This window comes from Alligator mississippiensis, chromosome 2, assembly GCF_030867095.1.
Source record: "Alligator mississippiensis isolate rAllMis1 chromosome 2, rAllMis1, whole genome shotgun sequence".
NCBI lineage: Eukaryota > Metazoa > Chordata > Crocodylia > Alligatoridae > Alligator > Alligator mississippiensis.
In genome coordinates this window covers 56,747,389-56,760,355 of record NC_081825.1, presented here as the reverse complement: position 1 = coordinate 56,760,355, position 12,967 = coordinate 56,747,389, and the positions used below count along the sequence as shown (strand labels likewise).

The window sequence follows — 12,967 nt, the reverse complement described above, 5'->3', positions numbered from 1 at the left end:
CCCACCTAAATACTCTTGCTCTGCAGTAGTTTACTGCACAGTAAATCTAGGCTGGAGCAAATGCATGTGTAGATGTGTGCCCTCTGTTACACAGATTATACTGAGGTCCAAGTGTTCTGAGGACCAGGCTCCTTCAGGTTAAGAAGGTCCAGTTTGCCATTTTGAACATTGTCCTTTTAGTTTTGAATAAAACTTGACAGAATCCAGGATTAGAAATATTTCTACAACTCTACTTCAGAAGTAGCATGAAGGCCTAAATTAATGGATGTAATATGAATATGCAATTGATATATGGTATGAATAAGGTAAGAATGTTCCTAGTCAAAGACTAGTAGAACGTTGTTTATATCATGTCCATTTGAACATGCCTGTATTATAACAATTTTGCTTCTGTTTCCTTCTCATCAATAATTATCATTTAATGACTTTTAGAATGTATCTTGCAAATTGAGCATATTTTGGAGGTGAAAAAGGGCTGTTGAGACTGGATGCTACAACACAACATGGAATCACTAAAAGTTCTGGCTCTCTCTGTCCAGGCTGTAAAGAGAGAGGTCTTTGGGAGTGTCCCGCCAAGAAGTTATGCATCAAATACACCATGATCTGTGATGGCTTTCCTGATTGCCCTGACAAGATGGATGAAAAGAACTGCTGTAAGTGCTTAAACAGCTTGTTAATGCATGCTGCAATTTGTGGAGCATTTTGAGGCTAGGATTTTGGAATCCAGCATAAGCTATTGGAGAATGCCCACTACAGGCAGAATGGCACCTTTCCCTTGTTATGCCAAACTGTCCCTCTCTGTCATGTATGCTCTGTCACCCTCTACTTTTCTGCTCCCCTCCCTCTCTGATGCCCTCTCTGCTTCCCTGGGTCCATCTGTCTACTTCTTCCCTACTTGCCTGGCTCCTCCTTTCCACTTAAATCATGTTGGCTTCTCCTTATTCCCAGTGGCTCCTGACTCCTCTGTCTCACCCTGTATCTCAACTTCCTTCATGTGGTCAACAGCTGCTCAGGTCTTCATTGTGTCACATTTCACTATAACTCTATAACTTTCAAGTCTGCCTCTGTTCCCCTTGATATTTCTGCTCCCTGACAGCTCAAGTCCTTTCTTCCCATGTTTCTGTTGGCTTCTCCTCTTTGCTGCAGCTAAGGTTGCAATGAGTATCAGAGAAATATGATGATGCCCAGTGTAGTACTCATAGAAGTGTATCAGAGCCTCAGCTTGTAGGCCTGGATAATGGCTGTATGTAGTGCACCCAATAAGAAGTTGGTCATAGGATGGAGCTGACTTGATTACATTTTCACTACACAGCTGATCAGTGGGTTGGGGTGAGGAGGAGCAGCTTTGGAAGGGCAGCAGATGTGCAGGCTTCCATTTTGCTGCCCACCCCTCCAGTGCATATAAGAAACCAGTAGAGGAGACTGAGATGCTTTTGGCTAGTTTCTTGAAAATGGCAGTGGTACTCTGCTTTGTTTCCTTTTGAGCAAGCTCAGTGTTTGATATTATTAAAACTCCTGGCTTCTTTTCAAGATAGTGACCTGAAAAAGGCACTGGTTGTGACTAAGCCTGCCTAGGAGAGAAATTAGGCTCAGCAGAGCTGATTGAAAATCAGAATTTAATTCCTCTGGGAAATTCTGATAGTTCAGTATTTTTTTTATCTCCATTGCAGAAACTGGATTTTAATTTGGGGAAAAAAACCCAGTGCCCAACACCATTCTGGTGTAAAATTCCCTGTCATTTGTAATGCTCATTGGCAGTCTGTACCACCTCTGTAGGGCACGTTCATACATTTGAGCAAAATGGCTTACAACTTTGTGGTACCTGAGAAGTGGCCCATAGTGCCTTTTATTATCTGCTACTGGCTATGAGGTGGTGATCATCCTTCTTCCAAGCAGTCCATATGCATGGATTCCCAAGCAAGCTTTTAGAAAACCAATGACAAGCTCTACTAGACCAGAATAAACTGGCTCTTCCCTAACAGGGTGTGTAGCTTCAATGTTCAAACCTGTTTGGCCTGCTTGTTTCTAGGTGCAAATCAAGATAGTTTGTAAATGTGTGAGTGTTCTGAGACAGAAATAAGTGCAAGCATTACATGTATGTGCAATTAACTGCAGTGTTTCAGAACAAGAGTCATTCTCTACCAGTCCTATTTATACTACTCCCAATACTACTAAAATATAGCCACACAGCCAGCCTTTAATCTACCTTCTTATTTCAGAGAGGTGTAGTGAGGAGAAACTCCTTATCCTTATTTTATAGACAGGAAATTGAGGCACAGAGATAATAAGCAACTTGCCCTAGGTCACACAGGAAGTCTGTGACAGAGCAAGGAATTGAATCTGGGTCTTCTGAGTCCCAAACTAGTTCTCTGTCATTGCAGCAACCTTCCTTACTTTTGCTGTAAGGAGCAGAATTAAATGGGAATAGCAGAAAAGGTTGCTCAGCTGAGGGCTCCCCATGGAGATCCTCCAGAGCCTGTTGAGGAACTTCATTAGGAGACAATGTAAGATTTATTCTTATTTAACTTTTGCTTGAATTTTTTCCTGGACTGCTTTGTCCCCAACTAAAAAATTACATGGGTGCTTATGTCACTGTAGACAGCATCAGTTAATAGTCCTTTGTGCCTTTCATCATGAGTGCTTTCATGTACACTCAGTTCTGTTTTAGCACGTTGTAGGTTAGTGTCTGGCTTGCAGAGGGCTAGATACTTTCTAAGCCACACATGTAACCTGCAGAGCCTTATCATTTAGCTGATGCTGTCTGTGGGTCTCTGAGTTGACTCACAGGCCATATGCAGGGTGCACTGGATGGCTCTGCACATGATGTCCATACCAGCTTGTGTCTCAGAGTAGGGCAGCACAGCCCCAGAGCAGCTGGAGCAGGACTGCACCACACCCAGTGCCTGCTCCAGCCACTGCAAGAAGTACGTTGGATCCAGAAGGTGGGGCTGGTCTGTGGGGCTGATCCAGACCAGAGACTGGCCCCACACCATTCCTCTGGCCTGCAGAGATGGATGAGTTTGACACCCCTGTTCTAAACCAATAAAATATATAAACATTTGAATGAAAACAAAGGGCAAAGTCTCTGAGATGGATTAATTAAGATTATACAATACTCAGTAATTATACCTTTCTGTGCTGATCTGCTCTAGTGCACCAGGGAAAGTCAGAGATGTTGCACCTGTTTCCTTCCTTGGGATTCTGTGATGGTTCAGGAAAGGTTTAAAATCCTTTTTGAATTTGAACTGGCTGATGGCTGACCTTGTATGGTTAGTACACTGTACTTCAATTCAGGAGACTCATCAGTCCCTGGCTTGGCTATACCCTTTGCCTGTGACCTGGAGCAAGATTCTTTGTTACTCAGTTGCACATCTGGAAAAAGAGGAGGATGATACTTTTGGCTTTTAAGTATGTCAAGGAGGTTCTTTCTAATTTCTACCTATTTACATTCTCACTGACATCCTACCAGACTTTTAGCTTCTTTCTTGGAGTTTCAGAACAGTAAAAACTCCCTATGCCTGAAGAAGGGTGACTGCACCCGAAAGTTTGCCAAGAGCTTTTTTCCAGCTACTCAGTTGGTCTAATAAAAGATATCACACCTACTCAAAGAACTTTGCCTGTCAAGGAGGTTCAAATTTTCTTATGTGGGAGAGGGGAATAAAGGATCTGTGGGGTATCTGTTTAAGGCTCACAAAGTATCTGGGGTTGTGGCAAAATGATCATACTGCTTTCCTGGGATGGGGACTTGCAACTTGTAAAAGGGTGTTAGCTGCTCCCATATAACTGTTTCATGTGTCTGCTCCTATTCCATAATAAGGGAAACTAAAAGTGCAATAGTTTATTGTTGAATGAAAGGTTTATAAGCCGTTGCCATTTAACTTCAATTTACCATGAGATGGAGTGGATGGAAGAGACTGTTACAGCAGATTCAACTGAACTGCAGTAAGTTACCTGCCCACATAAGACAATACAAGCAGTCCTTGCACTTATGGCGGGTTACGTTCCTGGAAAAGGCACTATAAGTCAAAACGATGCAAGTCGAATCTGATTTTCCCATAGAAACAGTGTTATAATAGGGGTTCATTCCTGACCAAGGGCCTGATGGCCAACTTTTTATATAACACCATATAACACAATATTTAAATCTACTATAAATGATATACACTTTATAGTACAAAGCTTTCTAAAGTGTACTATATATAAATCGATTAAACAGGGCAATACAGTAACTAATCACATAAAATGTTTTTTAATCAGAAGGTGAAGGAACACCTTCATCAGGGTCATGGAATTCAGAAGGGCTTCTTTGGGGAGACTTAGGGCCACTTGATGGCTTTTTGAGAAACTGATCCAGGGATGTTTGTTTTGCTGCCCTCTTTTTCTCATTGTAAATTTGCCTGTAGTGCTGCAAGTACAAGGATCCAGTGCTGTAATTGATAACGTGGGTATAAATAGTGGAGTGCCGCAAGTGCAAATTGCCGTAAATCGAAATGCCTAAGTTGAGGACTGCCTGTATGATGGTTAGGTGTGTCCATGCTCTGGGTTAGTTTTAGTGTAATTCCACAAAAAAAACAACATAGAGATGCATTATACAAACAGTGAGTGCCTCAGATTCTATGATGATAGGACTATGGATGAAACTAGGCTGGTAGTAATGCACTGAATCTGCATTATAGGGATGAATGTGTGCATCCCTAACCCATACCATTTCCAGACACCAGTGCCCACCTTTGGGATTGTGCTGGACTCCCACAGATCACTTCTAACTGGTGGGGAGCAGTTCAGTCATTTCTTATGTCAGCAGAATCTTTCCCACCCCATAGCCAATTTTGTATCTGAGTCTATCCCCCTACTATATAGATGAACCAGTCCCCTTTGTCTCTTTACCCCATCAGATCTTAGTATGTATTTTTTCTGATAGTCGTATGTTTTTTGGAGTGAAGCATCTTCAAATTTATATTTGTTGTGACAGCATTTTGCAAGAAAGATGAGCTTGAATGTGCTAATCATGAGTGTTTGCCCCATGACCTGTGGTGTGACGGGCATCTAGACTGCAGTGACAACTCCGATGAATGGAACTGTGGTAAGTTGTCATTTGTACATCTGGCTGGAATTGTTGTAGATGGAAATTTTAGGGGTTTTAGAACATTCATTTTCAAGGCGAGGCTGGAGCTTGGAAGAAAGTACAAACCCTAAAGTGGGCAAAGGGAACAGAAAGTTTAACTGGAAAGAATAAGCATATTCCAAGGAGCAGGAAAGGATGAAGGAGGGAGAAAAGTGGGGAATGATAAGGTAGAGCTGTAGTGAACTTCTCAAATGAACTTTAGCTGTAGGAGAAGGAAAACAGATAGTGAAGAGGTTCAAGTCTAGAACTGACTAACTCCCAGTTCTGTACACTTTGGATTTCATCTCAGACACCCTCTAATTTCTTTTGTCTTTAGTGGTGTAGGTTTAGAATAGGCAGCTTGACAATCCACCCGCAGTACCAACACCCAGGGAGAAGACTCATGTTTTTTATAAGCTTTTATGCTCATAAAAGCTGTAGTATTGAAAAGAAGCAGGGTGTGGGTTGTTGATATTGTGGATTGTTGTGGTCTGTTCCATGTTCCCCCTCTCTACCAGTTGGCAATTGGTTCCACTGTATATGAGATGTGACTAGAACTAATCAATTTTTCTAGTCAAGACTTGTAAGTATTCAGCTACTTTTTAAAATTATGTTTTAATGTAAAAGAGAGTGTGATTCTGTGGTTTTGAGAACCAAACATTCTTTATGCATAATGCTTAGGAATACAGCGTGTACATACTTACTTGGTCAATGCAGTAATATACCCAAGCAACACCTGCCCTTTAATAACTGGATGGAGGAACCACTGATTCTTAGATAAGGAAAACAAAAACATGACAATGCAAAGGGAAAATGCTTAACAATCCATGTTAGTATTAACTAAGAAATGGCGTGAAACAAAATTTAAATAACAATATTGTATCTTGAAAAATTACACCAATACTGAACAGCAGAGCTCTTGAGAAGGCACAAATCTGTGTCAATGCATTTTTGCATTGCAATGGACAAATGCATTTTTGGCCATTTTAGAACCTTCCAATGTGTACTCAGAGTACACCCACATGTGAAACCAATGCATGGGTTAGGGAGAGAAGGGACAGCAATAATGGCAGAGAATGGTCCTTAATTTTTTTCTTATGTAGTAGTTCTTGATTTTTTTCCCCCTCCATTTCTGTATTCCATTTCAGATATTGTTGTGCTAGGAGCAATATACATTATTATATACATATACATTCTGATATAAATTATTACATGAAAGAACACATCCACCAATCTCAATGATTTTAATTAAACTGATGTGGACTAAGTTTCTGTTAAACTTGAATAAGGCAGTCTGAGTTATTTCACTCCCTTCCTGTAAAGTGGTAGTGACTCAGTCTTGTTCAGTTCCTTCTAGACTTCAGGATGTCTCTCTTATTTGGTATCATATGTATCATCTTGACCAGGGCTACCTAGATTCTACTGCCCACTGCTGCTATCTTTTCCAGTAATAAAATAAAAAAAGCGGAGGCAACAAAAGTGCCAGTAGCTTGCATTACTGGAAGGCATGTTGGGGGGATATTCTTTTATTTACAATGTGACAAGTAAAATAGCAACTGTATGAAATAATATTTAGGTTATTTTTCTTTTTCGTTTCAGTCAGCCTGTCTAAAAATATGAGCTCCTTGACATTCCTGACTATTCACAGGTCAGCTACTGATTACCACGTTTGTGCTGACGAGTGGCAAGAAAATTTAAGCCAGCTGGCCTGCAATCAAATGGGTTTAGGGTAAGGTCAGTAGTTTGTAGTATTGATGAATTCCCAGGATGATTGGGCTGGTGGAATTTACTTGAGTCTGTGAATGATACTGGCCATTGTGACCTGCACAAGATTAGTCTGAGCACAGAAATGTCTTCTAGAGGAAAGAGCTGATGGAATTCTTTGAACTTTTGCCAAGTGAAAACTCATTCTGATTCAGGCACTTGTAAACAACCATGCTACAACTGTAGTTTAAAAAGTGAGATGAAAAAGGTGGCAGTGTTTGGACTATACCATGTTATCTTTGTGTACAGATACACTTGACTGTGCTGCTACCAAGTGCTCCTTAATCTTCTGGCCATCTATATCAAAAGATTTGTTGTTTGCTAGTTAGTAACAATTTTATTCCACACTGTGCCCAATCAAATATACTAAAAATAATTGGTATCTTCTTCATGTTTTAGTTTTATGGTGATTTTCTAATAGGTTTAATTCCAGGCTGTCTTCTGGAATGCAGATTATTCTTCTTAGTTCCTTGCTGTCTCAGAACCAACTGGTTACCCTGGTGGTGTCCAAGAGGTGTTTTTTTCCCCACTTATTTTTCTTATCTAAGTTTTATCATCAGATATTGTGCTAAAAAGTTGGATTTTAGCTTTCCTGTTTCTAATGCTCTTACAAAGAGGTAAAAGTAGAAGAATAATGTGCCAATATCTGCAACTCCTTTCTTTTTCACAGAAATATTTCCCTGCATCTATCTAGGGTCTTAGGTAGGCAGGTAGTTTTAGTGACTAGTATCTGAAGACATACATTTAAAATCAAGTCTGCTGGTCATGATTAATGCCCCAGATGTGAAGTTCCACTTTTTTGCCATCTAGAACAGGCTAGAAGACATTTGTTGGTCCATTATTAATAAGGCATCAAATCCTGTTTCACCTAGTAGCTATTGGGGCTGTGCGAAGCTTTCGTTGCTAATTTGTTTTGGTGGAGATTCGGCCCGATTCAGTGGCCAAATCTCCAAATCCTAATTGAATCGGGAGACCCTTTAATCTCTCTGAATCGAATCAGAACCCTTCGACTAGATTCGGAGAGATTTGACGATTCAGACATAGACACAGCTTTATATGTTTTTGTCTACATACCTTAAGGTACTGGGTGGCTTGTGAATGCTGAGGTGGTGGGGCAGATGGAGCATACCATGGGAGCAGTGGTGGACCTCCCCTTTCACCCCCCTACTCAGCGACTGGTGCCTCCTGGGTCAGAGGGGCACAGCCAGGGTACACCCAAAGCCAATTGCCAAGCTGGGGGGGGGAGGGCACAGGGAGGGGTGGTCCCCCATGCGCTCAGCAACGGACCCGGAAGTGGACCAGAAATACTTTCAGTCCACTTCCAGGTCTGCCGCCGAGCTCACAGGGGGGCCCCCTGCACTCTTGTAGGATGCTCCATCTGCCCCACCATCTCAGCGTTCATGCGCCACACCTGGTACCCTGAGGTATGTAGAAAAAACATTAAAATCTGTGTCTATGGCTGAGTTACTGATTCTCCCAATCAGCATCCAATCTTCATATTCAGATTTGGTCAAATCGAATCAGGACAGTGATCTCAATCAACAAATCGAATCACTGTCCTCCGAATCAGGCTGAATTGGAATTGAATATGGCCCGCTTCACACACCTCTAGTAGCTATCTATGTGGCTCTAAAAAGTCATGTCTAAAAGCATGTATATACCACTTCTGTAGTACTCCTGAGAGTACTGCTATGAAGCATGCCCTAATGTTCACCTGTGCCTACTGCAGGAAGCCTGGAAATTAGGCAATAAAACTGTCTCAAGACCAATCCTGCCACCACTGTCAAGATCTCTGTAGTGCCTGAGAGCAGTAGCAGGAGATCTGTCCCTGGATCCTTCTCTTTACTGCTTTTTATGACCAAATCTTAAGGCAAAGATGAAGGCATATTACAAAGCTCATATTTTATTCAACAGCTTGAGCTGATCAAGGATATAAGAAAATGTAAAATCCCACAAATTTTTTATATGACTAGTTTTAAATATGTATGGAAGAAGGATGAATGCAGGAAGCAGACAGATATAAATCACAGAATCTTGAAAACCAATATTAAGTACATTTTTTTTCTGGTGGTCCAGTAAAGCTCATAAGTAATCTCTTTGCGTTGATAAAGGTCATCTTCGTTACACTTCTTAAAGCAGCTCCTCTTTGAAATATGCATATAAAAAGCAGAGTTCTGTTTAAATCATGCTTGAATGAAGGAACTATTTTTCTGGTTGTTTTGGATATAATAACAAGTGTCATGCAAGATTTCTGGAGTCCCAAATTGAGTGCTCATGTTACATCTGAATCACAAAGGTCCTCTAAAATTGCTCTAGCTTAAATTAGATTCTGAAGAATGCTTCAAGAAGTTCTGTATATATTTGCCCAAATAAAAAAAATGGATTTATCTTGGTGATGTTCTTGCCCCTTTTGTATTTACTTTCTGGAGGTATTTTAGGAAATCAATTTGCTGAATTTGAAACAAGTATAGAAGAAATTTCATGAAAGCAAAATTTGAACTCTCAGATATGAGTGCTCACATAGCAATCTTAAAACTGATACTGTTAAGAGCAGCTGGGAGATGATCATTGCTTGCAGTATCAATCCAGCACCTGTTGTTTTTCTAGTACCTACCCCCTTATTGTTTGTGGTGACCAGACTGTTAGCCAATGTCGCTAGAAAGTATTTGTAATCAGATTGCTTTTATTGGGCTCTGTATATTTCTAAACCGCAGCAAATTGCTGAAGAAAAAATGTTACAGAGATTAAGACATACTGGATTTCGGTTATAGAATATGTCTGTCTCCTTACAAGTGGAGTTAATAATACACAAAAAGGATATGAATTTTGATACAAGGAAGAGTGGATAATTATAGATTTTAACAGAGTTACCTAGTACAGACATTAAAAATGTTCAGGTCAAAGGGTTCTGAATCAACATTTTATCTCTGGATCTCAGGAAGTTTGGAATGGAATATCTTTCTTTACCAAAGGACAAGATGCATTTCTGTTTCCCATGGGGACAATGATCTTGAAACAATGCAAGTGGAAATTTACAATTTCTTGTCCTTTCAGTGAGGTTTTCCCACTGAGGTCATTTCAGAGGCAGCATGTAAGACAAATGTTTTCTGCCGTCTCAAAGCTCTTTTATAAGAATGTCAACTCGGGGGTAGATCCAGAGATTTCTTTTGGGGAAGTTGGACTTGGGGAGCCCCTGAGTGTCATGTCTGTGCTGTGCACTGTATGGTGCTCTCTGGTACCACGAGAACTTTTGTGGTAGCAGGAGATGGGTTAGTTGATTCTCCTGTTGTTCCTCCCCACAACTTGCCTGCTGAAGTGGTAGGTAACCATTTAATGAGACTGAAAAACCTAAGATTAAGACTCAGTTTGTGTCCCATGCCTGCCTCTAATAATACCAATTTTTCCTCGCATATAGCAAGCCCCAGCATAAAATATGTATTTTGATTAAAGGAGAGCCCGAAAGAAAAAAAATCTTTGACTGAGTTAAGTGAGTGACAGCAGCTAGGGAGCTGAGCCTACTGGAGAGTCTGCTGCCAGCCCCACATGCTGGATGGGGCCTGTGTACCAATCCAGTATGTCAGATCTGGGACTGCATGCTGAGTCTGACCCTGCATGCTGGCTGTGGAGCCACATACTGGGTTCAACCCCATGCTCTGACTCCATGGTTGCACATCAAGTCTGGGACCCTGCATTGACTGTGGAGCTGCATGCTGGGTCTGATCTGGCATGCAGCCCTAGAGCCAGCGCTCAGGGTCAGACCCAGCATGTCAGTTCTGGGGCCAGGTGCCAGGTTGGACCTGTCATGCCGAGTCTGGCCACAGACCAGCCCCGCGTATTGGCCCAATCTAGCATGCAGATGCAGGGGGCATAGGCAACTTCCCCACAGGTCCAGACATTTAGTGGTGGTAGTGGTGGGGAGCAGTGGTAGCGTTCATTACTATGGCTCCCAGAGTTGCAGCAGTTAACACTGCTGCATCTTCACCCGCTGTGAAATGTCTGTACTTATGGGGATCTCTTTTCCTTGCATATAATATACCCCCCCAATTTTTCTTAGCTGGTTTTGGGGAGAAAGGTACAGGTTATGGGTGAGAAAATATGGTAATTCTAATATATTAAATAGAAATTCTAATTTCTTTTAATAATTGTTCTGAAATCAAAAGCAGTGGTTTTCTTTTATACTCTTGAGACAGTTCTGTTATTTATCTAAAATTTTCTTTTATTTTTCAACTTTTACTATGTTGGAGCCACCATTGTCCCTGCAAAAGATTGTCCAACAAACAAACAAACAAACAAACAAACTGCGCAAGGAATACAATGTATTTACCAGAACTAATTCTAAAAAGAAAGAACTTCAATGAATATAGTTGTCACGGCGGAGTCCTACAGGAGGGCCGTGATCTCCTTAAGGCCCTCCTCCGTGCCAATTCGGCCCAAGGGCACCCTCTATTTCTCGCCCGCCACGTCTTTGGTGTTCAGTAGGTTCGGGAGGCTGCCTTGCGTCTCCTTGGGCACGTAAACTCCTGGACCCCTCGTGGGTCTTATCCTGCACCCCTGGGTGCCTTGGGGCACCCTAGCCTTATGGGCTACGCATGGCTCCTACCACCCCTAATACCACGCCCCAAGCCTCGCAGATGTAATAGAAGTGTGTGTGTGTGTGTGTGTGCACGCCCGCTTCCCGGGCCTTTCTTCTATAATCTAGTCCACTCTTGGGCCTTCCCCGTATGTGTCTACACTAGTGCCCTTCCTGGGCTCTCTCTAACACAATGTCCCTCACTGGGACTCTTGTCCACTCTGGGACTTCCTGTCGAGCCACCGGTCTTTTGGGCCCACCGCACTATTACCCTCTCTGGTACGGGCTCACCGCGCTGCTATCCCCTTTTGCCGGGGACAACCGCAGCACCTTGCCCTTGTCCTGGGTTTTTCTGCAGTGCTAGCCTTCACCTGGGTCTACTACGCCCTTCTTGGGCTCCTCAGTAATCGCCCTTCCTTGGGGGCCGGGTCTATGCACCCCGCAAGTGATGCCCTTGTTGGCGTCTGCTGCGTCCGTCCTGGGCTTCCTAATATGGCGCTCCCCCTCTTCGGGGCTCGCCGTGCCCACACTAGGGCTTCTCAATAGTCCAATGTGGCGCTCCCCCTCCTTGGGGCTCGCCGTGCCCACCTTGGGCTTCTCAATGCTGCCCTGCTCCGGGGCTGAGGTCTACGTATCCCGCACACAACCCGGGGTCTTTGTTCCCCGCCCGCAACCCACTAGTTGCGCTCCTTACTGTAAGCTGCGCCTGCACTGGCGCTGCGCCCTCACTGGCACCGGGGTCCCCATACCACTGGGGTTCCCCATTTAAGTACTGCACCCTCACTTAGGCGCTGGGGCCCCCATACCACTGGGGTTCCTGTATGAGGACACTGCGCCCTCTTGGCGCTAGGGCACCCCACACTCTCTGGGGTCCCTATGAGGCCTCCTCCAACCCCTACAGCCTCACCCAAGCCTCCGGTGTAATAAACAACCACAACACATACTGCAAGCCTCCTGGCTACAACTAAAACTTATGGCACCTAGCCACTACAAAGTAAGCCGCCTGGCTATAACTTAGCACCATTACTCCAACCTTCGGCGCTCTCATGAGCTGTACTGGCCATCGGGCTTCTACCCATCTCTCGGCTGAGGGAGCTCCTGCCTCTCCAGCTGCTGGCAGGGAACTGCCAGCCTGGCCTCAGCCCCGGGCTTTATAAGGGCCAGGCCCTGCCCCCTACAGGCAGCTGGCTCCCCTTAGTTGCTCCGGCAACCCGCAGCTGCGCTTGTTACCCTGGCAACCCGCAGCTGTGCTCATTAGGCTCTGCCAGGGCTCTCTCCCTGGCAGTTTCTCCTCTCTAGGAGCAGGCAGTGAGGTGCCCTGCGACAATAGTATATTTAATTTGTATATAAATTGGGCTTCTAGGAAAGACATCACCAATACTAATACCTTCCACGTTGGCAGGGCAATTGAGGTAACCAACCTGAGACATGAGACATGTCACAAATGGCACACAGTGGATTGAAGGAGAGGACAAACATCACAATGGCAGATAGGGCAGGAAGCAGAAAGCAGAGCAGCAGTTTTGTCA

General features: G+C 43.4%; 1 protein-coding gene across 3 annotated transcripts in view; it reads left to right on the top strand.

Annotated features, from left to right (window-relative positions):
* The window catches only part of CORIN (corin, serine peptidase), a 272,355-nt gene that overhangs the window by 218,066 nt on the left and 41,322 nt on the right, over positions 1–12,967 (top strand). For all 3 annotated transcript variants that reach the window (XM_019481201.2, XM_019481202.2, XM_059721699.1), the window contains 3 exons: positions 540–653; positions 4,973–5,083; positions 6,704–6,833. In XM_019481201.2, the coding sequence (XP_019336746.1) occupies positions 540–653; positions 4,973–5,083; positions 6,704–6,833 (355 nt within the window). The remainder of the gene's footprint in view (positions 1–539; positions 654–4,972; positions 5,084–6,703; positions 6,834–12,967) is intronic.